Source organism: Petromyzon marinus, chromosome 12, assembly GCF_048934315.1.
Source record: "Petromyzon marinus isolate PM22_M1 ecotype Great Lakes invasive population chromosome 12, UKy_Petmar_22M1.pri1.0, whole genome shotgun sequence".
Taxonomy (NCBI): domain Eukaryota; kingdom Metazoa; phylum Chordata; class Hyperoartia; order Petromyzontiformes; family Petromyzontidae; genus Petromyzon; species Petromyzon marinus.
The window spans coordinates 3,219,953-3,245,587 of NC_133678.1; the positions used below are offsets into that span (position 1 = coordinate 3,219,953).

The 25,635-nt window shown below is 41.2% G+C and overlaps 1 protein-coding gene across 2 annotated transcripts; it reads right to left on the minus strand.

Moving 5' to 3' along the window:
- Window positions 1-1,544: 1,544 nt before the first annotated feature.
- Window positions 1,545-25,512, minus strand: LOC116941674 (serine/threonine-protein kinase Sgk3-like). 2 transcript variants are annotated; one of them, XM_032952987.2, is made up of 17 exons: window positions 25,297-25,512; window positions 21,072-21,153; window positions 20,331-20,414; window positions 18,128-18,200; window positions 16,185-16,260; window positions 15,892-15,973; window positions 15,490-15,536; window positions 15,101-15,158; window positions 14,754-14,837; window positions 13,710-13,841; window positions 11,976-12,088; window positions 8,231-8,267; window positions 6,933-7,019; window positions 5,672-5,767; window positions 4,783-4,935; window positions 3,710-3,799; window positions 1,545-3,514 (listed from the first exon to the last, which is right to left on the minus strand). In XM_032952987.2, exons 2-17 carry the CDS (start codon window positions 21,150-21,152, stop codon window positions 3,356-3,358), a joined length of 1,452 nt encoding a protein of 483 aa, XP_032808878.2. In that variant the 5' UTR covers window position 21,153; window positions 25,297-25,512; the 3' UTR covers window positions 1,545-3,355. The 2 variants fall into 2 exon arrangements, with proteins under 2 accessions (XP_032808878.2, XP_032808879.2); XM_032952988.2 differs by lacking the exon at window positions 25,297-25,512 and having other exon boundaries at window positions 21,072-25,244.
- Between the last annotated feature and the right edge of the window lie 123 nt (window positions 25,513-25,635).

Genomic DNA, 25,635 nt, shown 5'->3' on the forward strand with positions numbered 1-25,635 from the left:
TACAAAATGTTATAAATTCAATGGGGAATTATAAAGTTTATAAACGTCACTATCTCTAAATACCGGATAGTGGACATGCATTAAAAAAACACTCCACAAAAAAACACATGCAGCAGCAGGTTAATTGAAAATGTTAAGCCTGTTTTGATGAGGACGCTTTGAAAACGGTTACCAAACAAATTACCCTACCATCAGAGAAACCCTCAATACACAATCATTGCTTAAGGGAAGGTGCTGTAGCAAATCAATCTCTTGATTATTATAACGTGTTTCTAATCAGATGGGTTTTCATCTAAATCTTCTGAAAGAGAATATCAGATAATGGTTCCTCACTACTGCATGCCAGATTGGTTTTATAAAACCCACTTAAATCAGAAATAATGTACTTGTTGTAAACAATTGTTGCATGTTCCCTTGGTACAGCTTTGTTTTAAAACAAAATGGCACAAGCACTATGCTAGGCCTGCTAGCATTTACTAACAAGCTTGTTAGAAAATGTCATCTTTGCACACACCGGTAAACATAAGCAGTTTGAGTATCAGAGATTTGTGTACAACATGACTTTCTTCTGTTTGGAGAAAAACAACAACTTGTACAAAGAAACACTCGGTTATAATGAACCCTTATTCATGGCCAGAATAGGGATGAACAAATCAGTTCCAACACTTCGCAGAAACGAACACAACAATGGACACAGAAAACAGCTGATACAAAAAGGATCCACCCACATTCTGTTCAGAACACATAGGCGCGGTGGCATAAAACACATTAAGTTGGCTTTTTCGATTAGTTTGTAATTTGAAAAGTAAAAAAACAAAGCGCTTAAGGGGTTTTATACAACCATTCACTTTGATGGCACGCCACCTCGTCAGGGTCGGTTTGGGCAGTGTCACGTGCACAGTGGAATCATCGAACGACAGCACAAACCACTTCTCATACAATCTCCATGCAGAGATTCACACGAAACATTTCACTGCGATGTCACGCCACCTTTTGTTAATCATCAGAAACGTGGGATAGTCTGTATGGCATGCATGGCACAGGAGGGGTGGATTTATAAAACCGAATTCTGCTGGGGAAATACAGTAGCCAAGTGGTTAACACTTAAATTTCGATTTAAAGCTTTCGTGACTGCAAGGATTCATCAGATGGTTAACACTTAGCTTGCTACCTGGTGACCTCAGTACTATTCCTGGCCACTGTCAACATTAGCGACCAAACCACACTGACCAGCGTAATGAGGTACGGTCAAATAACTCTCATGACCAATGACGAGTGAGGCCTTCATTCAGCAGATTCATGAAAGTCTGTAAATGAATCAAACATCAATACTACAGGTATTTTGTAGTAACTCAAGAATATGGTTCACTCGTAGTTGAAAGGATTTTTTTTAACAGCTATTTTATCATGACTATAGCTTGTCATGAACAGGGTATAGAGGGTAAGGCACCGAATGTGTGAATTCAAAGAATTCAAGATCACAATGCGCACACGGCCAATTTTGCCACATTTGTGTAACTTATACAGCAAAAATGATATTGAAATAGAGCTGATTCTTTGAGTTTATTAAATGCTTGGTTTTAGTAAACATTCAGACAAAAACTGCTGTTTCCCCAAATAATGGGGCTTTGCCAGCTTGAAATGTGTGAAAGGCACATTAATGCGTAATATTCTTCCACTTGTAGAACCGTACAGTATTGTGGACTTAAGTTTTCCGTTCCCATTTTAAACAGTATTTTGTTTAAACCATCTAAATGTGAAAAAATAACAAAACTCTTCCCGTCAAAAGAACCATACAGAATTTAAAATCATCACATAGTATACATAAATGGATACAAATTTTTTACTGTAATTCCACAAATCACCCTTTTCAAAGCCTAAAATTATCATGCATTTATGATACAGTGATTGTCAGATATTCGCTCCAACGTTTGGGATTCAATCATAATTCTCGGCATAATGAGCTTCAGCATTAAATATACATTAGTACGATACGACAAACTAAGACCAAGAAAATATCAATAATCTCTCCCTGTTAATTGGAAAAGTGAAATTAATCAAAACATTTTGGCCACTATAAATCAGAATATTTTGAAGGAAAAAAACCATGAAGCATAGCAGGAATATTATAAGATCGTCAACCAATAAAACAATATTGAACGTACCCCTACATTTATTATAAAAAAGTAACTTTACTGTTTTATTTACATTCAATATAAGTGCGTAATATTTTTAAAATTGTATGCCAATTGTGGTACAGAATGTAAGAAATTCTACAATGGAATAGATTGAGTCTTACCTTATTTGTGTAGGCTGCACTATATGCTTTACAAAAAAAATCAAACCCTCGAAAAGGAGAAATATATTACATTCCAATCGTCAAAAACTGAAAATGCTTAAACTGCTGGTAAACCTTTCAAATATCTTACATGGTAACATCACATGAAACTTTAACGTTAATACAGTATATTTGGAATAAGTTTGCAAAGCGAATCAAATACAACTTGTAATAATAGGGTTTTTCCCCTTTTTTCTGGCAACAAAACTTTTTACAAGGATTCATGTCTGCATTAACCACAATACTTGTAGTCAAAATGCAAACAAAAAACATACTATAATATATTCATTGTCCTTGAAACGGATAGGTGCACACCAAGGGACAGCCTTCTTTTGAGCCTCGACCCAATTGGTGCTCAACCAGAGGACCCCAAAAAGGCTTATATAGCAATATCTGCATGACCCACACATGAAAGTTGTTCAACAATCTACACATTACCAACCAAAATAGTTGAAACATGTGATCATTAATAAACTTTGACAAAGCACTGCTTTGCAAAAAACGCCAACGCCGCACAGGACTTCTGAGTGAACACTCGACCGTTCCCCCTCACATTGTGCATTTAGACGACAGGTGCAGGTTACATCTGAACCCCGCAGTCAGACACGCTCAAGCTGAAAATCCCACTCGCTAAGCACGCACATCCTATGCATCTGCCCATGATTTTTTTTTACGAGCCTTAGAAGCACTTTAATAACCCAGTGCAGGGCCGTGATGATAGAGGGGCATATCACAATGAGCATTCATTTGGGAAGTTCCCTTAATTGGCAGTCTTAACCTCCCTTTGCCTTTATCAACACAACATTTGAGATATAAACAAAAAATACAAGGGTGCGTGTCATGGTTTCATCTTCCTCAGTGCAGTGAGATTTTGGTGTAATAAAAAAAATACTGACACGTAAACAGGGATTATGTGGCAGCCTTTTTGTAACATCGCTATTGAAACAGCGTCCATGTTCCAGGGGCCGGATCAGATCTTGGATATGCGCAAGGGGGCGGATGGGGGGGAGGCGGGGGCTACAGGAAGGAGTTAGAGGGTGGCACGTATGAGAAGCCCAGGAAGGCATCGTCTGCCTCGATCACATTGACGCTCACGCGCACGGGCTGGCTGATGGAAGCCGTCACGCACTCCTCCGTGAACTCCGGGTCAAAGTGACGCAGGTCATCGGGCCCATCCTTTTCAAAACAGCAAACAGGGTCCACATCACAGTATGATTTTTTTGTTAACACATGTAGAATTATATTGAGTCTTAACTTATTACTGTACAATGGATGCCAGAAGGAAGCCATATGTGCTAGTGTGTGTTTTAATTACCAATGACATGCAAATTATTTGTGCACTCTTTCAATTAGGAGTGAGGACAAATTTACCACTTTTGGGTTGAAGGGTGGCACCACTTTTTTCGCATCCAGTTTCAGCCAGTCGATGGAGATGAAAAAAACGTGTTCCTTAATATCCTTCTGCAAGGAAAAAACCAACAGTAAACACCAATGAACATGTTAAGTGAATTACAGTAAATGTGATGCTATGTTCCAGTAAATAAAGCACAAATGGAGGAATGGTATCCCTAGCGCACACACCCTGACTGAATACTCGACATTAATAAAACATGACCGGAAACCAATTGCACCGGCTTTAATGGCCATTACTTGGTACGCGGGACAGCTTTAAAACATGCACAGTTGCCTTCTGCTTTACTTAATAAAAAGGGCAATTAACGAATCCTCTCAAACAAGGCTAGTTGATTTTGTTTACAAGTTTTAGCATTTGAATAACCACATGTAAAAAGTTTTTTTTATGGTTGACCAACCTTAACCAACACTGACCAGTATAGGCAATCAAGGACTATGACCAACATGCTACGGTGGTAGCCTTCATTCAGTGGTGGAATGACAAAGTGCTGCAAGCGTTTTAAAAAAATATTTTGTAAGTAATCGCTTTTCACGCGACCAATCGCAGTGGGATGTGCCGTGCGGTTTGGATGGCTTCGCAGGGCACTTGGTTCAATCCTTAGTAAAATGACACTCTTTACGATTACCAATTCCATAACTTTGATAATCCATTCCGTAATCGAACAACCGTTATGTTGAAAAACTGCACAACATTGGGGCAGTGACATGGAGCGGTAGGGCGTTCAAGCCCCATGAGACCACCCTGGTTAATCACTGGAGGTGAATTGACAGTGGACGCCAAAGATTCCGTGACGTTAAAATATAAACAGTAGGCCGTGCGTGTCGCCGTAAGTCGAAATTTGAAAAAACTTGCAAATTACCCAATTGGGTAAAACCACATAGCAAACATTGCCCGTAACTATGCAACTGATGCAGATTATGCTCGACCGTGAAACACAGCTCCCTTTGTGACAGCCAAACACCACGGTTTACCAAACGTACAAATTATTACAGTTGATTTGCAGGTGTAGTGCACGTGGCGCACAACGTACAAAGTCATTGTGTGAGCCCAGGCGGTAACGCTTTTCCTTCTGGAGCAGCCCCTCCAGGATGTTGTGCGCGGCGGGGCTGCCGTGCCTCAGCAGCAGTGGCTTGTGCAGGATATCGTCATACATCGTTGGCACGTCGCGGCAGTAAAACGGAGGCTGCGAGAATCGGGCCAGTGCAAGAAACGTAATGCATGTGGCGTCGATCACGTAACGCTTGCTTCCCAACATGCGTTTGTCCTCGTATGTATTTATCAGCATTACTGAAGCTGACGGACAGCCGTCAGCACTAGGTCTACACCAAAATGCACACGAGCGCAAACACAAAGACCACCCACGTAACAAGACTGTCGGGACAAGTACTGTTAATGAGCACGTATTAAAGTAGGCAGTGTACAAGGTGGTATAGTGTGGCCAGCATCATGCCTGGCCACCGATGTCTCCCTAGAACTGATGTTTACACACCGCATCAGGTACACATTTAATGCCGAGTCGACCTAGGGGAAACCCAGGACTAGTTAAGAAATCAATTGATAGATATTGCTCACAAGAAAATGAATGCCATGGGTCAAAATCATACTTCACACAAGGGCACAAGCATCCACGTATTCACGCATAACCATGCATATACTTAACGACGCGTACACAAGCACATGCATGATTGAGTTCCGTTGGCCACACCCACGAACAATGAATTAAGTTTGTTATTACACCAATAAAATAGTACCTCAGGATAACATCTGCTTGTCCATATATTTTTACATCATATCTAAGAACTCTCATATCAAGGGGTATAATTCACAGAATGTAATTAAAATTACTATGCATTTTTTTTCCCCACTTGGTTGAGGCATTAACGCATTAAACATTTACAAAGCAACCGTCAAGGACTTACCAAGCCAAACAGCATCTCATAGAGGACGGACCCTAGGCACCACCAGTCAACGGTTCTGTCGTACGGCTCCTTGCGCAGTATTTCTGGGGCCAGATACTGCAGGCAAGAGAACGAGTCAATACATTGGAGCAAGGCCGTAAGCCATGGAGTCAACATTGGGGGGGACCAAATCTTCCAGGGGGTCTGGGGTCCCCCACCAGAAAAAAAATCTAAATTTGAAAACTAATTTCCTGCCTAAAATATAAAAAAAATTCACTAACACGTGGGATGGACTTATTTATTTTTTACAATAATGTCTAATAGTGTATTGTATTACATTGCTGTGTTTGTTTTTTTACTTTTTCTTGTTTCATTGTGAATAATGGCAGAGATTAGGGATTCATAAAGTACAACCATAACCACAATCATATAAACAGAGATCTATGCATTGTTATATGAAGACAAGTCCAGATATTGTGGCCAAGGTTTAGAAAATTATTATTTTTATTTACATAGTATCGCAATTATTATTTAAAAAAATATTTTTGTTAGCAATATATTGGGGACATTTTGAGCATATTTGAATATTGGGGGGGATGTATCCCCCCCAATATATATTATAATATATAATATAATTACGGCCTTGCATTGGAGTCTATTGCTTCCTTAAGGCTAAAAAAAAAGTGCATCCCTGCAATTACTTGCTCATGCCACTGCCAGCAGAAGGGTCTTCCACTAAAGGGAGCTCTACAGAGCCCAAGTTGGGAGCTCTCGTGTTCTAGACATAGGGTATGTTTCCAGACGACTTGAACGTTGAACGAGGTGGGCGTGCCCACACTGTATCCCACTACACGTCACCTTCCCATTCACTTCTGTGAGGTGGACAAAGATGGGGGGGGGGGGGTTAAGAAACCTGTCCATTGTTTTTGCTGCAGCAGCGCTGGAAGATCAATTTCAACTGGCGAACTCTGGATTGCAAGTCCAGTGTGCTAACCATTACACCCAAGGCAGTATCTTTGACGTAGCACAAAAAAAAAACTTGATATTGAGTTGCCAGTCCTGCACAGGCACAAATAACAAAAGCTCTGGTAGTGGCTCTTCTTCAAAGCATCGATGGTCAAGCTATGCCGGAAACGTCACCCCTTATACATTTTATCCTCCTTCGCGGGAAGTGTTAGTGACCAATGTGTTTGGTATTGATTAAAACTAAACATTGCGTGCCTAATAAATTGCAAATGGTAATCATGACATCCGTGCTCGTCTAAATGAACCACGCGGTTACCTCCGGAGTGCCGCAGAATGTGGTCGTGGTCTCCGTTGACTCCATGCCTTCTTTGCAAAGCCCAAAGTCTGTTAGTTTGATGTGCCCCTGGGGAGTATGTGAAATGGAAAGTACATAAATAACTTCCAAACAATGTTTTTTTAACTTTCGATTTAAAGCTTTCGTGACTGCAAGGATTCATCTTCTTTGGTTCTTTCGGTAAAGTCACGTAGAATGAGAATAAAATAATAAATTGATAAAATAAATTAACACAATAATATTCTCACGACGTTTCAGCCACAACACAAGCGGCCTTCATCAGGTGAAGGGACGAGACTGTCTGGAGGACAGCGCTGTCCTCTAGACAGTCTCGTCCCTTCACCTGATGAAGGCCGCTTGTGTTGTGGCCGAAATGTCGTGAGAATATTATTGTGTTAATTTATCAATTTATTATTTTATTCTCATTCTACGTGACTTTACCGAAAGAACCAAAGAAAATGTTTTTGACTACCTTTTATTTTACCAAGTAAGGCCCACTGAGCTTTATAGCTCTTTTTCAGAAGCGACCTGGCCACAAATTATAGCTCACAGGGAGAACATGCAAACTCCAAATGCACAAGCATGAGGGTCAGGATCGAACCCACGACCTCCTGTATACCAGGTGAGGTTTATAACACAAAGGCCTTGTACAAATCATGGGAATCATAGCAGGCTTTATTCAAAGTTATTAATTTTTATGGTAATTTCTCTCTGTATGTGGCCAACATGCTTTGAGAATGGGATTACAAATGTCGACCTAGTTAATTTTGTGGTTATTTAAAAAAATAGGTTAATCACCCAATCAATGCACTGCAGCCAAGTACCTTGGTATGAGGTGAATTAATTAAATAAATGGCTCCTAGCCTGCAGTTTTAATAAATATTTACGCAAAACGTTTTATCGTCCATAGTTAACGTTTACGAACCTAAAAACAAACTTAGAAAGAAGTGTTTCACAACTTCCGAATTTACAAATAGCTACTTAATTTAAACAAGCTACGGAATCAAAAACATAGGTTATTTTATCAAACTGGAATCAACTGTAAAATTTGACGGCCCTCTAAAATACAGCGGAGATTGTATACTCCCGTATATACAAGCAGTAATGCAATCAATATCTCCGCATAGAGTATAATAAATAAAACTATGTTCAGTCCATCAGCCTATTGGTTTTCTATACCAATAATTATCTCGCAACATTTTGTTAAACCAAGCAAACTCTGAACTGGCTGTATTGCAGCATGTTATTTCATGTGAATTTGATCATGTTGACCAACTTACCTCAGAATCCAGCAGAATGTTTTCAGGTTTCAGGTCCCTGGAATACAGAAATAAATAGCCTGAATAAATAATAATTTCAAACGTTTCCGAGGGCAATGCAATTTCACACGCGTGCACAACTACAGTGAATCCTTTAACTTGACGTTCATAGGTACGCATGTCCAACGGGAAGAACGAGATGTATAATTGAAAAATAATCTGCATGGGGATTCTGATGATTTGTAACTTTGATAATTTTGTGTATGATAGCTCAATGTTAATGTGAAATTGTATTGAGGGACCACTCCTGTCTGTTATCTTGGTGTGGTCTGGGATTGTTGTTGTTTTTGCTGCCTTGCCCAATCTTGATAAATTGGTTTTATTTAATTAATTCATTTCTATTTAGTGACTTCCTTACCATTTGTCTATTATGCACTCCTATCGTATTTCGTATTGTTTGCTGTTATAACTTGCTGAACCGCCCATACTAGACATCTGTGAAAGAGCTTCATAGCTCATCAGATGCCTCCTGCTGCAGTCTAAATAGCGATTCTGATTACACATCAGACATTCCCGAGGCTAAGAAAGCTCAACAGTAGCACCTTTGCACACACTAACATTAAAAAGGTGCACGTGACAAAGGTAACAAATGGCACCATTATTATAAAGCGAGTATTTCAGACCTCTCATTAAAAGTTGCATCCGTAACCTGGATCAAAACTGGCTGTGTCAGACCGCTGACCACTAACTTTAAAGTACTGTAATTGGCTATTCAGGTCATTTGCTCGAGGGCTTCTCTTCAACAAAATTATTTTACAAACAGCTCAACTTCAAATAGACGATGGGAGTAAGAATTCTAGAGTATGAGAAAATTAGGATGTGCGCACGTTATTCGGTGGACATATACGCCAAGGGAGGATTCCCCGTCGCAATAGACACCCAAGAAAGGATGCCCTGTGGCAATAGACACCCAAGAAAGGATGCCCCGTGGCAATAGACACCCAAGTGTAGGGAACGATAAATGAAGGATCGAGGATATGTTGGATAGACACAATTCAATTAACATACAACAATAATATATCAAGATTGAACAAAGCCATGAAGCTCGTACTAGTATCAAATGACGAGGAAAACACATCATAACTGAATATATACTGTGCTTATGAACCTTAAGTAGGACAAAACAGGTGCACAATTGTCTATCACTGCATCACTGTGGATGTCAGTCGATCACATTTGTTACATTTCTTCTGGGTGGTGAGCCAAGAGGACCACAATGCACTTAATCAGGAAATGCTGATGGTTTGTTTGCATATGCTTTTAACACACATTAGTGTCTTGTTTCAAACCAGTACTCGACTGAAAACGGTGGAGAGACTTTATTCGGCTTCTCTGCAGCCATCAAGTCGACAGGAATCTGAGAAGGGCATGGATGCCTATTAGGACAACACTGGAGCTATGCGCTTTTAAATCGAAATTGAAAACTAATTTATTTAGAACTGATTTTTGTGTTTAGTTTGTTGTCCTTCCTCCGCACCTCCGATTGCCATGGTTGGCTACATACTGCGCGAAAGACGTACAACATACAGTGAGGGAAAAAAGTATTTGATCCCCTGCTGATTTTGTACGTTTGCCCAGTGACAAAGAAATGATCAGTCTATAATTTTAATGGTAGGTTTATTTGAACAGTGAGAGATAGAATAACAACAAAAAAATCCAGAAAAACGCATATCAAAAATGTTATTAATTGATTTGCATTTTAATGAGGGAAATAAGTATTTGACCCCTCTGCAAAACATGACTTAGTACTTGGTGGCAAAACCCTTGTTGGCAATCACAGAGGTCAGACGTTTCTTGGAGTTGGCCACCAGGTTTGCACACATCTCAGGAGGGATTTTTTCCCACTCCTCTTTGCAGATCTTCTCCAAGTCATTAAGGTTTCGAGGCTGACGTTTGGCAACTCGAACCTTTAGCGCCCTCCACAGATTTTCTATGGGATTAAGGTCTGGAGACTGGCTAGGCCACTCCAGGACCTTAATGTGCTTCTTCTTGAGCCACTCCTTTGTTGCTTTGGCCGTGTGTTTTGGGTCATTGTCATGCTGGAATACCCATCCACGACCCATTTTCAATGCCCTGGCTGAGGGAAGGAGGTTCTCACCCAAGATTTGATGGTACATGGCCCCGTCCATCGTCCCTTTGATGCGGTGAAGTTGTCCTGTCCCCTTAGCAGAAAAACACCCCCAAAGCATAATGTTTCCACCTCCATGTTTGACGGTGGGGATGGTGTTCTTGGGGTCATTGGCAGCATTCCTCCTCCTCCAAACATGGCAAGTTGAGTTGATGCCAAAGAGCTCCATTTTGGTCTCATCTGACCACAACACTTTCACCCAGTTGTCCTCCGAATCATTCAGATGTTCATTGGTAAACTTCAGACGGGCATGTATATGTGCTTTCTTGAGCAGGGGGACCTTGCGGGCGCTGCAGGATTTCAGTCCTTCACGGCGTCGTGTGTTACCAATTGTTTTCTTGGTGACTATGGTCCCAACTGCCTTGAGATCATTGACAAGATCCTCCCGTGTAGTTCTGGGATGATTCCTCACCGTTCTCATGACCATTGCAACTCCACGAGGTGAGATCTTGCATGGAGCCCCAGGCCGAGGGAGATTGACAGTTCTTTTGTGTTTCTTCCATTTGCGAATAATCGCACCAACTGTTGTCACCTTCTCACCAAGCTGCTTCGCAATGGTCTTGTAGCCCATGCCAGCCTTGGTCTACAATCTTGTCCCTGACATCCTTGGAGAGCTCTTTGGTCTTGGCCATGGTGGAGAGTTTGGAATCTGATTGATTGCTTCTGTGGACAGGTGCCATTTATACAGGTAACAAGCTGAGATTAGGAGCACTCCCTTTAAGAGTGTGCTCCTAATCTCAGCTCGTTGCCTGTATAAAAGATACCTGGGAGCCAGAAATCTTTCTGATTGAGAGGGGGTCAAATACTTATTTCCCTCATTAAAATGCCAATCAATTTATAAAAAAATTTGACATGCGTTTTTCTGGATTTTTGTGTTATTATTCTGTCTCTCACTGTTCAAATAAACCTACCATTAAACTTATAGACTGATCATTTCTTTGTCAGTGGGCAAACGTACAAAATCAGCAGGGGATCAAATACTGTTTTCCCTCACTGTACATACACGGATTCAAATCACAGCACTCAATAATAAATAAAACACTAGAGCAGGGGTCGGCAACTAAAATAAGGCATTTTTTGTTATTGTGCAAAAAAATCGATATGTCAAGAGCCGCAATGAAAAACTATAAAACTTTAACTCTTTATTTCACCAGGTAAGGCCCACTGCGCTATACATCTCTTTTTCAGAAGCGACCTGGCCGCAAATGATAGCTCCACAAAGTGGCTTATCACGTGGAAATTTATAGCAGCCAAATACTCTAAAGGCATGCTTCTAAATTGGAGGGAAAAACCGGAGGACCCGGAGAAAAATCCACGCGACCACGGGGAGAAGATGCAAACTCCACATATACAGGCGCCAGGGTCGGGATCGAACCCACGACCTCCTGCATACCAGGCGAGGTTGATAACACCACGCCACCGCGGCGCCATGGCATGCGAATACGAGACGGTGGTCCCTGATAAATAACGTCGCGCAGCGGTCCTTAAAGAGCCGTGTGCAGCTCCGGTGTGGCGGGTTGCCGATCCCCTGTACTAGAGTGCGATGTTTCGGAGGGCAGAGTGTGCAGCGAGCGTTGCCTGTAGATGATGTTGAGGCAATGCAGGTAACCGATGGCGCTGGCGATCTCGGCTGCGTAGAAGCGAGCACGATGTTCGGGGAACGTGCGCTCCCGTTGCAGGTGGAAAAAGAGCTGCTCGCAAAACACAGCGAGGTCAGAATTTTTATCAAATTGCAAAAGCGATTTCGGCGTTGCGAAATTCGGTCGCATTTGCATTCCATATAAATCCAAATTGGAATGTATTGCAGTAGGTTAGCACACCTGTACCGTGCGTGACATTTTATGTTGCACATTGGAATATGAAAAATGTTTGTCAAATTTACATGTATCCTCATTTACAAGCAATTTTCTAACCATCAAGGGCTAAAATCCACAGTGGATTAAACATTTTCTTATTAAAGTAAAACCGATTAAGGATGAAATATTAAAACGGTAGTTGTCAATGAAGTGTATTCAACAATGATGATGACATTCTTTCCAATGAAACCATTCTGGAATGCTTTGCAATACTTGTTATAAACACGCACCTATTTAAAATGTCAAGATGTACACCGATTACTCGCTAACAGTGTACATAAATATGTACGTAATAAAAATTATCTCAATATTATATACTTTGTGAGAAATATAAAGGCATTCGAAAATATAATACTGCGATATTTCTCAATTTTTCCTGGTGTGACCATTTCATCAAACACAGTAGGTGCTTTCAGGCAGCTAAAACAAGAATTTTACACGCGCTAAATGCCTTTCATTAACCCATACAAAATTTTTTTTCATGAATCCAATGTGATGTTATTCAGCACTCACAAAGCACTGCTACTTCATGCACAGGTGTGAGCATTAATGCGCAAGTGTTTAATTTTTTTCCCACAGGTATTTTCAAAAACCACCTCTGAGCTTGGCCAAAGATCTCCCTACGTGTTTTTGGCAGAGGTGTCAGATTCATCACCTTCCTCCACACCCCACCCTGTTGGAGGTGTGGGCTCCCCAGGGCTGAGTGAGGAGCACGTCTGTGCGGAAGGTGCTTAGACGCAACACCTCAGCAAGAGCCAGAAGGGACCACAAAAGGAAGCACGTTTCCCCGCTGATGGATTTTATTATGTATCTTACACAAGGGCTGCACCTTGATGAGCACGGTTGGCTACGTATGGTGCGAAAGAAGTTCTACATACGTTAGCACATTGGACTTGCAATCCAGAGGTTGCCGGTTTAATTTGTTCTTCTTGCCCTACTGGACATCTCCCACCCTTCCAGGACATATTTCAAAAAGAGCTTTAAAACTCTTCGGATTTCTCCAGTATAAATAAATATGCAGATTCTGAACAATGGGCAGGTTTCTTAAATCACGCCCCCATACACTTACGTCCACCCAACAGTATAAGATGGTAGGTCACTTACGGTATGGTATACTCCAAGTACCTCTTCCAAGACATTTGGACAGTGTGGAAACGAAGGTCAAAATACCCTCTAGAGCAGGGATCGGCAAACTATAGCTCCTGAGACGCATGCAGCTCTTTACGGACTGCCTCGTGACGCGATGCATGTATTCCCATGCATCACGGTTCTTGAAATGCTGCATTTTGTACCAAAATTAACAAAAAATGGCTCTTGTTATTTCGGTTGCTCTGGAGGGGCTGTGTACAACTCCATCTAGCGGAAGCCCTTCCACCGATAGAGGTGTGAGTGAGCAAGCAATTGCAGGGCTGCACCTTGATCTTGACAACCGTACGTAAGGCGCGGAGCAGCATACCTCCCCGCCGTTCACATAGTCCAGCACGAAGTAGAGCTTGTCATTCGTCTGGAAGGAGTAGTGGAGCGCCACCAGAAAAGGGTGGTTGCAGTTCTTCAGGAGTACGTTCCTCTCAGCCATCACGTGCCTTTGCTGTGGAAAACCAAAACAGTGAAACGCCTCTCGTCTGCCGTCACGTTACGTCATTAATATTACACCCCGCATCACCCCAAATTGCTCCAGATCTCTGAATTATCCATGCTTACCTGTCAACAAGAGGCGCAGGCAGAGATTTGGGCAAAATCATCCTACTGTGTGCATTCACCCTTGTTTATTTACGTAGATGAGAGCAGAGCCGGGCTATCCAATTATTTAAATAATAGATTATTCAACCAACTATACCTTTGATTGCTTGATAAATTGTTGTATATACAGTAGAACCTTGGATTGCGAGTAACTTGGTCTGCGAGTGTTTTGCAAGACGAGCAAACATTTTAAATAAATATTAATTTGATAAACGAGCGAGGTCTTGCAATACGAGTAGTACGTGTACGCTTTGTCTGCCGAGCGTCACGTGATCACAACTGATATACGAGTGCTTTGATATACGAGTGCTTTGGATTACAAACACGTTTCCGGAATGAATTATGCTCGCAATCCAAGGTTTTACTGTATGTCCCATGTGATGCTGGATGGGAGGTGATGGGCAGGCCCTTGGTGGCATCATCAGCCATGTCATCCTAGGTGTTGCTTTTAGGGGGGGGATGTCCTGCCTTCAAGGAGGCAGGATGTGGGCGCGGCCAACCATTTTTAAGCGGCCCATGCAATAAAAACACAAAAAAGTAGATTACAATTTATTATTAATCGACTAATCATCCCAGTACGAGATGAAAGTGAAATATGCGGATCAACCCAAATAACAGGAACCACCACCAAGAGCGCCCCTCAAATGATACAGAGAAGTCCTCGGGTATTTTTTTTTCACAAAGAGAGAAGTGTCGTGGTTATATTAGCATTATAACAACAACAAAAATTACGTTGGATTTTTTTACGTTCACCGTGTACCTCGTTCTTTTGTAATATAACAGACTTCTGTAGCACTTTGACAGCGTAGAATTTCTCATCGACTTTGTGCCTTGCAAGCAGCACCTAAGCAGGAAAGAAAAGCGGTTTACTCGCGTTACAATGCTGAAGGCTCCAGTCAGCTGGCGCCTCCAAGATACAATGCATGTGAATGCACGCAGAGGGTCATCAAATTATCATCGCAAAGGCATAAAACCTATTAAAGAGATGTATTGACAAATGTGTGACATTGACAGAATGCTGAGTGTTTTGTATGATATTAACTGTATTGTTTCGTCGCCTTGCATTCCAATACAAGATGTGGAAATGCAATCGTGCACAGGACCTACCTTGCCAAAGCTCCCTTTGCCAAGGACATTCAGGAAATTAAAGTCCGAAGGTTTGGCCCTATAACACAGAAAGGACACGGTCAGGCAATTTTACCAATTAAAATTTGATGTTAACTAACCTTTAAAATTTTCTATAAAAATTTCACAAAAAAATCATCATATTAAACAGGGACGGAGCCAGGGGGGTGACAGGGGTGACATTCTGCGTATAAGTGTACGACAATCGGTCTGGCGGACTCCGTGCAACTGCATTGTCAGAGTATGTCGCCAACCGATGGGGTCTAGTTCAACAGCCTGACTCTCTAATCATTCTTGAAATTAAAATTTGTTGAATGTCACCCCGGCCTGAAATCCTGGCTCCGCCCCTGATATTAAAGCACAATACATACAGCGGGTCTCCAGAAGGGCCGAGGTTGATTTCTTCAGAGCCATTGTTCTGTAAAGTAACCAAGAGCACACACAAGCTTCAAACCGTGTTCTCATACAATAGGCATTTACCATTTTGTGGAAAATTCATTTACGTTCCATGTCTACAGGAAGGTTTGGATGGATTGTAAGCACTATTCTGCAATTATCGTCAGCACAAAGATGTTCTCAACAGGTATTGATTTAGGTCTCAAACTAATCAATTAATGTTGACCAATTTAGAATCATAAAATGTCACTGTGTGATGAAAGATTTAAAAAGGACCAAACAACACCAGACCAAGTGCCACAATATCTCATAGTTAAGTGTAATTAAGAGGACTCTATGCTAGTAAAATTTAACTTCAAACAAATAATTTTTCTCACCATGTCACTGTGAATGCCAACGTCGTGAAAGTCTGGCTTATTTCGGGGGTTGTCCATTTTAAGGAAGTCTTGGACATCTGTGCTACAATGCAAAGAAAAACACAAGTTATTTTTTTTACTTTTATAGCCACTCTGCACTGCTATAGCCATGCACAGAAACAAACCAAGCACAGCAGAATTATAGAGTTCAATTAGTTATTGGAGCAGTCTGCTGCAAAAGGTGGTTCTTTACATCGTATGCATTTGTCCATAGTACTGTTGCTAATATTAAAAGCTATGAGGAGAGCACTTACGTCTGGCAAAGCTCTGGAGTGCTCATTAACTTCTGAATGAATTCTTCGAGCCCCTCTCGACGCTGCTTGATGAAGTCTGTATTATACAAATGTATAATGGTTAAACACTTTCATCATCATAATTTATTATTGATATTGTGCCCTCCCTCGCAGCTCATATCGAGGCATGAAACTGGGGAAATGAAAAAACCTCAGCGACGTATCTGGATTCATGGAAAAAAAAATCGATCTGTATCGCTAATGATACTAATTGATTTTTACTTCTATATATTTAACACATAGGCTTTCGTGACCAACATTATTCGTATTAAAGTGTTTTCGGTTAGATCACGTAAATATAAATGTTTTGTAAACCCAACTGCAACCCAACACATAATATGTCCTACATATTTTCAGATTAACGTAATCCATTTTCATGTATGCGAATACATTAACCCTCCTGGGATCTTCGCACTTGGAGGTGCACAATTGATGATATCACACTACTGTATTTTAAGACCGGAAACAGGGAGACTTATTCACAATTCTGGCAGTCGCCTGATGGAAGCTGGTTGTAATTACCAGCGGAAAGTCGTACTCAAAATTGTAAATGTTGCAAGTTTCAGCATCAGAATATTGATTTATATACTGGAGGAATTGGATGAACCATGAAAACTCGTTTTCACAGATGTCCAGTCGAGGTGGGTCAGCAAGTTTTAACAACAATAAAAAACGATAGGAGTGCAGAGAATAGGTAAGCAGGCCACTAAAAATAAATACAATTAAAAGTATACAAGCACTGGTGTGCTGAAGTAACTAATTGGCACTTTTTTCCACGTGACAAACCTTATCAATTGGCTGTGTCTGTGGAGGTAGGTTTACGGTGCATTTGTATTTACGCGATCTAACCCAAAAAAAAACGCTATTACTTCTATATTTTATTTAATGGGTTCATGTGACACTTACAGCCACGAGTGATATTCCATGCACCACATTGTAAAAAAAATATACATATTCTCCAATCAAATTATAAACCCTAACCGTGACAAATCATTCCATCATTGGGGGGGAAAGGGGAATCTTTACATGCCGACATACTTACATTAGAAAAAAATCCAACATTCTTATGAAAAGCATGAAAAAATGTGTCTTAAAAAAAAGAAGATATATATTTTTATCTGTTCATCCACTTTTTCGAATGTTTTAAAATTTCAATGGAAATTCAAAGGAACGCTACCAATCCGGTGTAATAATGTATTGGATGCAATAATTAATATTAACTTTGAAGGCCACGATACAAGTGCACAATCACACGCATAAGAAATCAGTGTCTTTAAATTAGTTTATGTTTTTCATTTCTTGTCAGCGCGGTTTTCAAGAGGTGTGTCCACCAGGTGAGATATTTTTGGAATCTAAGCAGACTTGTTTTTGCATTGCCGTACGTGACACTACTGTAGCTGACCAGATTCCTACACAGTCTTCACACACACAATGCGGTGAGGATCAGGAACCCATATTATAAACACGTCAAAGTATAAGTACGCCTTTTGGCGTCCTCTGGTCTAACACCGTTTTGAGACTAGGCTCAAAAGAAAGCTGTCTCTGGTGTGGACCAATCAGTTTCAAAGATAATGCATATATTGTCAGAGTATGTTTTTTTTTTGCATTCTGACCACAAGTATTGTGGTTAATGCAGACATGATTCCTTGTAAAAGGTTTCAGTTTGGTGTTTTAACATCTTAACACCTGTTTTTGTTGCCAGAAAAAAGGGGAAAACCTATTCTCATATTTTGGTACTGGCAAAGGAGGTCCGATGACGTCAAAGTATACATTACAAATATACGGTGCTGGAAATAACCAAATGTTTTAACAGGAAGATAATGAAACACTTAATTTTAGAGTAATATCTAATAGGTTGATATAGAAATGAAAATATGGTTTCATATTAGATATAAAATCTGTACCTGGATCAAAATTATTGCCAAAAATCCTCTTCGCAGGAATTTTCAATGTCATATTTGGACACTGTTTCTTTAACTGCAGAAAACACAAAAGCCACATGGGCATATTAATACAAAACACACAAAATTCCAGAATGAATCAATGGCAATGCTCTGTCATGTGGTACAGTGAGGGAAAAAAGTATTTGATCCCCTGCTAATTTTGTACGTTTGCCCACTGACAAAGAAATGATCAGTCTATAATTTTAATGGTAGGTTTATTTGAACAGTGAGAGACAGAATAACAACAACAAAATCCAGAAAAACGCATGTCAAAAATGTTATAAATTGATTTGCATGTTAATGAGGGAAATAAGTATTTGACCCCTCTACAAAACATTACTTAGTACTTGGTGGCAAAACCCTTGTTGGTAATTACAGAGGTCAGACGTTTCTTGTAGTTGGCCACCAGGTTTGCACACATCTCAGGAAGGATTTTGTCCCACTCCTCTTTGCAGATCTTCTCCAAGAAGATCTGTTTGGCAACTCGAACCTTCAGCTCCCTCCACAGATTTTCTATGGGATTAAGGTCTGGAGACTGGCTAGGCCACTCCAGGACCTTAATGTGCTTCTTCTTGAGCCACTCCTTTGTTGCCTTGGCCATGTGTTTTGGGTCATTGTCATGCTGGAATACCCATCCACGACCCATTTTCAATGCCCTGGCTGAGGGAAGGAGGTTCTCACCCAAGATTTGACGGTACATGACCCCGTCCAACGTCCCTTTGATGCGGTGAAGTTGTCCTGTTCCCTTAGCAGAAAAACATCCCCAAAGCATGCTTCCACCTCCATGTTTGACGGTGAGGATGGTGTTCTTGGGGTCATAAACAGCATTCCTCCTCCTCCAAACACGGCGAGTTGAGTTGATGCCAAAGAGCTCCATTTTGGTCTCATCTGACCACAACACTTTCACTCAGTTGTCCTCTGAATCATTCAGATGTTCATTGGCAAACTTCAGACGGGCATGTATATGTGCTTTCTTGAGCAGGGGGACCTTGCGGGCGCTGCAGGATTTCAGTCCTTCACGGCGTAGTGTTACCAATTGTTTTCTTGGTGACTATGGTCCCAGCTGCCTTGAGATCATTGACAAGATCCTCCCGTGTAGTTCTGGGCTGATTCCTCACCGTTCTCATGATCATTGCAACTCCACGAGGTGAGATCTTGCATGGAGCCCCAGACCGAGGGAGATTGACAGTTCTTGTGTTTCTTCCATTTGCGAATAATCGCACCAACCGTTGTCACCTTCTCACCAAGCTGCTTGGCAATGATCTTGGAGCCCATTCTAGCATTGTGTAGGTCACAATCTTGTCCCTGACATCCTTGGAGAGCTCTTTGGTCTTGGCCATGGTGGAGAGTTTGGAATCTGATTGATTGATTGCTTCTGTGGACAGGTGTCTTTTATACAGGTAACAAGCTGAGATTAGGAGCACTCCCTTTAAGAGTGTGCTCCTAATCTCAGCTCGTTACCTGTATAAAATACACCTGGGAACCAGAAATATTTCTGATTGAGAGGGGGTCAAATACTTATTTCCCTCATTAAAATGCAAATCAAATTCGAACATTTTTGACATGCGTTTTTCTGGATTTTCTTGTTGTTATTCTGTCTCTCACTGTTCATATAAACCTACCATTAAAATTATAGAATGATCATTTCTTTGTCAGTGGGCAAACGTACAAAATCAGCAGGGGATCAAATACTTTTTCCCTCACTGTATGTATTAATCTTCCTGCGAACTAAAATAAAAAAATACATATAACTTTAACTTTTAATTTTCCATGCGAATTAAAAGCATGCAACTGATACATTTGTGTGTATTCAAAAGGAACAACATGTGTCGCCATCAAAACACGAATTGCCCCAAATGTCAATGCTCGTGAATGCCAAATACGCATTTGACTCACACAACGCTGCAAGAGAAACAATCTCAACAGGCAGAAAGATGTTTTTTTTTTAATATTGAGGGGTTAGGGGTATGATGTGGTGAAGTGGACACTGGTTTGAGGTCATACAGTTTTTGGACAGTATTAATGCTATTATTAATCAAATCCATTCCAAGCCACTTCCTCTCAGCTTCGAACTTTAGTCATCTTTGGCCCTTGTTCAATGTTATTTTCCTCATTTGAAGACAAGTGTACGGGAAGCGGTCCGAAACAAGATACAAAAACTCACAGTGTTGTAGAGTTTGTCAAATTCTGCATAGCGCCTGAACACAAACCAGGACTGTCCTCCATTGCACACCATCATTTTGTACACCTATAAAAGTGCGACAAAAAACACACTCAGTACCAAGTAATGTGAGATGCATGGCTTCTTAGTGGGCCACATTCACCAACTAAGCATTTCCAGATATGCCCCAGTCAAATTGTTTAAGTGAATTATTGCTTAAATGTTTACATTTTACAATAGTTTATTTGTTAGTTAGAATACTCTCGGTGATATTTTTTTGACCATGGTATATCATTCATTTTTTTTAAAGACAAAAAATTATCCATCAGGAACTTCAGGTGACTCTGCTATTGGTACAGTACAATGTCGCATATTTAACCTACTAATAGTCGGCTATATGAAAAGTTTTGATGTTGTGAACATCTGAAGAAAATGACAGTTAAACCATGCACATATCGGCAACTGGGCAAAATAAAACAAAACCGCTGCAAGAACAAAGCAAATGCACGTGAGATTAATATTTAATTGATGTATGCGAAGCAACTGAATTTGGGAAAATACCAGAGAAAAAGACAGTTACACCACGGCAAATACTGCACCGTGTGGGAAGTTGAGTAATAACGGAATAGTGGCAGTTGGATATGCGACAAACTGCACTGTGAAAATGCTAAATTGCATTGTTCCATACTAGTTCCAATCAACTAACACATTGTACTTTAACTGAGCTCTGAGTGCGTGGCGTACTGTGAAGCGCTTCTTCCTGTGGTCAGTGTCCTCCTTGCTGCTGTTGATATGGACACTTGGCAACACCCTGTCTGCGTCCATCCTACCCGACAAAAAAAATCAACAGACATTGTATGTCGCTGTCAAGTGTGAAAGCAAATTCAAACGTGGTTCCGTCACTGTGAATTGTATGTGCAACTTCAATATTGGGGATTTACAGTATCAAAGAGTGGAATTGTCCACACAATTGATTTGTAAAGCAGGCCCACTAAAGTTGTGTTGATGAAAGTACTGTAATCTAGTCGACTATCTCCCCATTCTTTTTTAGTTCTGAAAATAACATTGCAAAGTTCCCTATTTATGATGGCATGAAAAATGTTAAATAAATGCAGTTGTTTTAAACATAAACATATGAAAGCAAGACTTGTAGGCAAATTTTAGATTATTTCTGATGGTTTATGTCTACCAGTGTCAAATTTCAGGAATTGTGAAAACTCTGAAATGATTGTTCTGATAATCCTGCGGAATACAGCAACAAAAACACACTTTCTACACAGACTTAGCAACATTCTGTATGTTAACAGTACTAAATAAAATGTAACCGAGTTGCAACCTCAGTTTAAATGATACAAATGTCGGATGTTATTGTAGTCTACACAGCAGTCAGATTTGCATTGTGACCATTATCTTTTTGCAAAAAAAAATATTTAAGAGCACAGAAATACTTCCCCACGAAAACACGTGGTCGGCCCTGACTCAAATGCGTCCTTTACCCATACACGAAAATTAGAAATACATGCATTTTTCATACTCATAATTAAATATTGCCGAAGCAAGGCATGGTGAAATGGAGGTGCTGAAACAGATAACATATGCAGATGTTTGCAAATGTCGAGGATGATGGTCGAGAACAACCATGGACTGGCAGTCAAGGGAGAGCCAGTCCCAAGAGTATATTGTATCTACCATGGAGATGAATAAACAAGATCAGCTTATGTTCATGAGAGATATTGATGGCTTGGAGAGGGCTTCATCCAGAAATTGATTGAACATCGCTATGGTTATGTTTGCGTGACATTGTACTGTGCAAATTAAGGTGCTTTTTCAGCAACACGGTAAAACCTTACTGTACACCTCACATCACACCCCACCCATGGACAGCCAGACACAAAAATATGTGCCAAATTGGGTTGCAGTAGATTTCCCCTTAAGACAAATTCACGCAAATATATAAAACTAAAACTTTGATACCCAAGTAACACAACACAAGATGTGTGCATTAGCTGAATAGCCAAAAAAAATCTCTTCTGTGGGCACAACGTAAAAAAAAATCTCTATTCGTTTTGGAAATATTGTTTCACGAATTCATTTTGACCGTTTGTCCACCTCCCTGTGTTTAAAATGTTTGTATTACTGTACTGATATGCCATGACAAAATGCAAACAACCCACCCCTTACTTTTGTTATCACAACTAGCAATATTACCCATATCTTGTAACTGCATGTTTCATGACAAGAACTGTAACAATTATATTTTACAGCCCTTGGTCAATCAACTGTTGGATGATAACCTCCCCATATCATACAAATTACGAGGTCTGTACTTAACCACGAGGTCATCAGTGCGGGTTAGTAAAAGCAGGAGGGCCCTGGCCTGGTTCAGTTATTACTTGCCACTGATGTCGGTTGCTGCCAGGAATATAACTCAGGTACCCCGGGTTGGAAGCCGGTGTGTGCATGCCACCGTCAACGCTTCTTCACTCGCTACATTACAAATGATGGCAATATGTACGTACAGAATACATGCTATAACATTATATTTCGAGTTAGAAGACCACTTCCTAGAGAGTCATAGAAAATGCAATGTTATTTTCACACAATTTTTTTGTCAAGCAAAGGAGGTAACTTCGAATCTAGACACCAGTCTCTGACTGTATAGTGATGGAGAGACCAGCAATTAGCATTCATCTTGTTGAGCATGAGAAGGAAATGAGAAAAGTAGAGGGGAAATTTCACAAAATAATATATTTTTTAAATCAATGGAAACAGAGAAGTTAAGTTATTTTTATATTTAAACTGTGCTACACAATTGGGACTATAAACAGCTGTGGGTTGGAAAAATGGCTTTCCTAAAATGAAGACAGAGAATATATTATCTGTTTAAAGTGATAAAGGGGGTAAGAGAGAAAAGGCCTACCCAAATACAGAGTAGAGATTGTATACAGAGTTTATGCAAATGAAAACAGTGTTATCTTCAAACAGTTCAGAATGCAAGAAACATACAACCCAACCTCTATCTTGATTTGAAGCGTTCGTGACTGCAGGAATCCATAGTCTTTGGCTCTTTCGGTAAAGTCTCGTCGGTAGAAAAAATAATAGATCACAACGTTTCGATCGCCGAAAAATCGCAGCAGCATACATTCATGGTGCAGATGAAGGCAAGTTAATTTGATTGAGAATGAAGACCACACACATTCGTTGATCAAAGTTTGAGACGAGGAATCCCATCCAGCCAGCACACAGAGACCGGGGAGTCTGACAAGGAGAAGTCTTCCCCAAACAAAGGCATCATAAACAAACATGGAGACAATGTTAACCATCTCAAGATTTAACTGCTGATGACACATTCATTGGAACAACAACCCACGTGGGTTCGACCCCGACCCCTGTGTTGTATATATTTAGAGTTTGCATATTCTCGCCATGGTCGCGTAGATTTATTTTTCTCCGGGCCCTCTGGTTTTTTCCCCTCCACACTTAGAAACATGCGTTTATAGACTTAGATTATTCTGCTGCTATAAATGTCCAAATGATAAGCCACTTTGTTGAGCTTTCATTAGTGCCAGGTCGCTTTGAAAAGTTACTACCTCAGTGGACTTTGCCTGGTAGGATGGGGGGTTTAGTGTTGTATTTGTAAGTGTTTGGGTGATTAGTTCATCTTTCTCGTACCTATGAGCATTGTTTCCTGTTGTAACGTTCTTACCCGACCCTACTGGACATCAGTGAGAAGCGCTTTATAGCTCATCGGATTCCTCCAGGATACATCAATATTCAGATTTTGAAATAAAGCTAGAGGGCTCACAAGATAGCGAGATGTTAACAACCTTGCCTGGTATACAGGAGGTCGTGAGTTCCATCCCTACCCTGACGACGCCTGCTGTGTATTTGGAGTTTGCGTGTCTCTATCATCACGGTGTCTAGGAGATGTTAACAACCTTGCCTGGTATACAGGAGGTCGTGGGTTCCATCCCTACCCTGACGACGCCTGCTGTATATTTGTACTTTGCGTGTCTCTATCATCATCACGGTGTCTAGGAGATGTTAACTACCTCGCCTGGTATACAGGAAGTCGTGGGTTCCATCCCTACCCTGACGATGCCTGCTGTGTATTTGTAGTTTGCGTGTCTCTATCATCACGGTGGCTATGAGATGTTAACTACCTCGCATGGTATACGGGAAGTCATGGGTTCCATCCCTACCCTGACGACGCCTGCTGCATATTTGTACTTTGCGTGTCTCTCTCCGTGATCGCGTGGATTTTCCTCCGACTCCACATTTCAGAGCAACGTCAACGCGTTCAGAGAGTTATTTTGGCTGCTATACATTTCCACACGACGATAAGCCGCTTCAAATGGAGCTATCGCTTGTGATCGCCAGATGGCTTCTTAAAAAAAAGAATAACAACAACCTTTTAGCCGGTCAAATAAAAAAAAATTAGTTGTTATCCACGAAGGCCAAGGTGGTGTTGTCGAAATAACCTTTGCGCTAAAGGTCCATGGCATCTTGGCCGACAGCTATACCAAAATAAATGAAATGTAAAACGAAAAACGATGTGAAAACCCCGAGCAGGTCACGCACCTAGCAGAGTTAACTTGACGACGACTACACTCCAGCAACAGCGAGGCGACATGGGTGGCGGCAAACATCCACCACCACCACCAACAACAACCACTAACACAACTCCTTCATCATTGTTCCACACATTTTGAGGGGATTTTATTCACGTCTCGCTCGTATCGACGCGTCGCTCTTCTTGGGGAGGGCAACTTTAACAACTTTGAAAGTTGACCAAGGATGCTTTGGGATAGGGGGGTGGGTGAGGGGGGGGGTCAACACTTACAAAAGTCAACTCAACTCGCTCGCAACCGCGGCGAACTTGTCACACACAAGCACGCCAGAGAGAGACTCGGTAAAAGTACAAGTCACGTAACACAACAACAAACAACAACAACCGCGCGCTTGTCACCTTCGCGATCGGCGGGGTTGGTGTTCCTTCGCGAAACTCTTCTTAACTTACAGGCGCCACGGGGTGGTTTTTTTCTTCCCCCCCCCACTTCAAAAGTGGCAATCGCCAAAACGTTACCGTGACCCAGCGGCTGAAGGTGGAGGGGTTTAGTGGCGGTGGTTGTTGGTGGTGGTTGTTGTTGTTGTTGATGATTGTAGGTGGGGGGGTGGGTGGGCGAGTTGGACGCAGACAGCCACGCAGCCGCCGACGATTCCAACCACACGGAGCCGGATCGCCACCACCGCTGGCTCCAATGGGGATCCGAGTGGAGGGGGGGGGAGATGGTGGAGGGGGAGGAGC

Bases quoted from the DNA above. Each gene is read 5' to 3' on its own strand.
- LOC116941674 (XM_032952987.2), bottom strand. From the start codon at position 21,152: ATGGACGCAGACAGGGTGTTGCCAAGTGTCCATATCAACAGCAGCAAG. The intron at 18,201-20,330 runs GTGAGTTTTTGT...TGTTTTCTGCAG, and splicing joins TTGACAAACTCTACAACACT to TTAAAGAAACAGTGTCCAAA. The intron at 13,842-14,753 runs GTACACGGTGAA...GGTTTTCCACAG, and splicing joins TTATATTACAAAAGAACGAG to CAAAGGCACGTGATGGCTGA.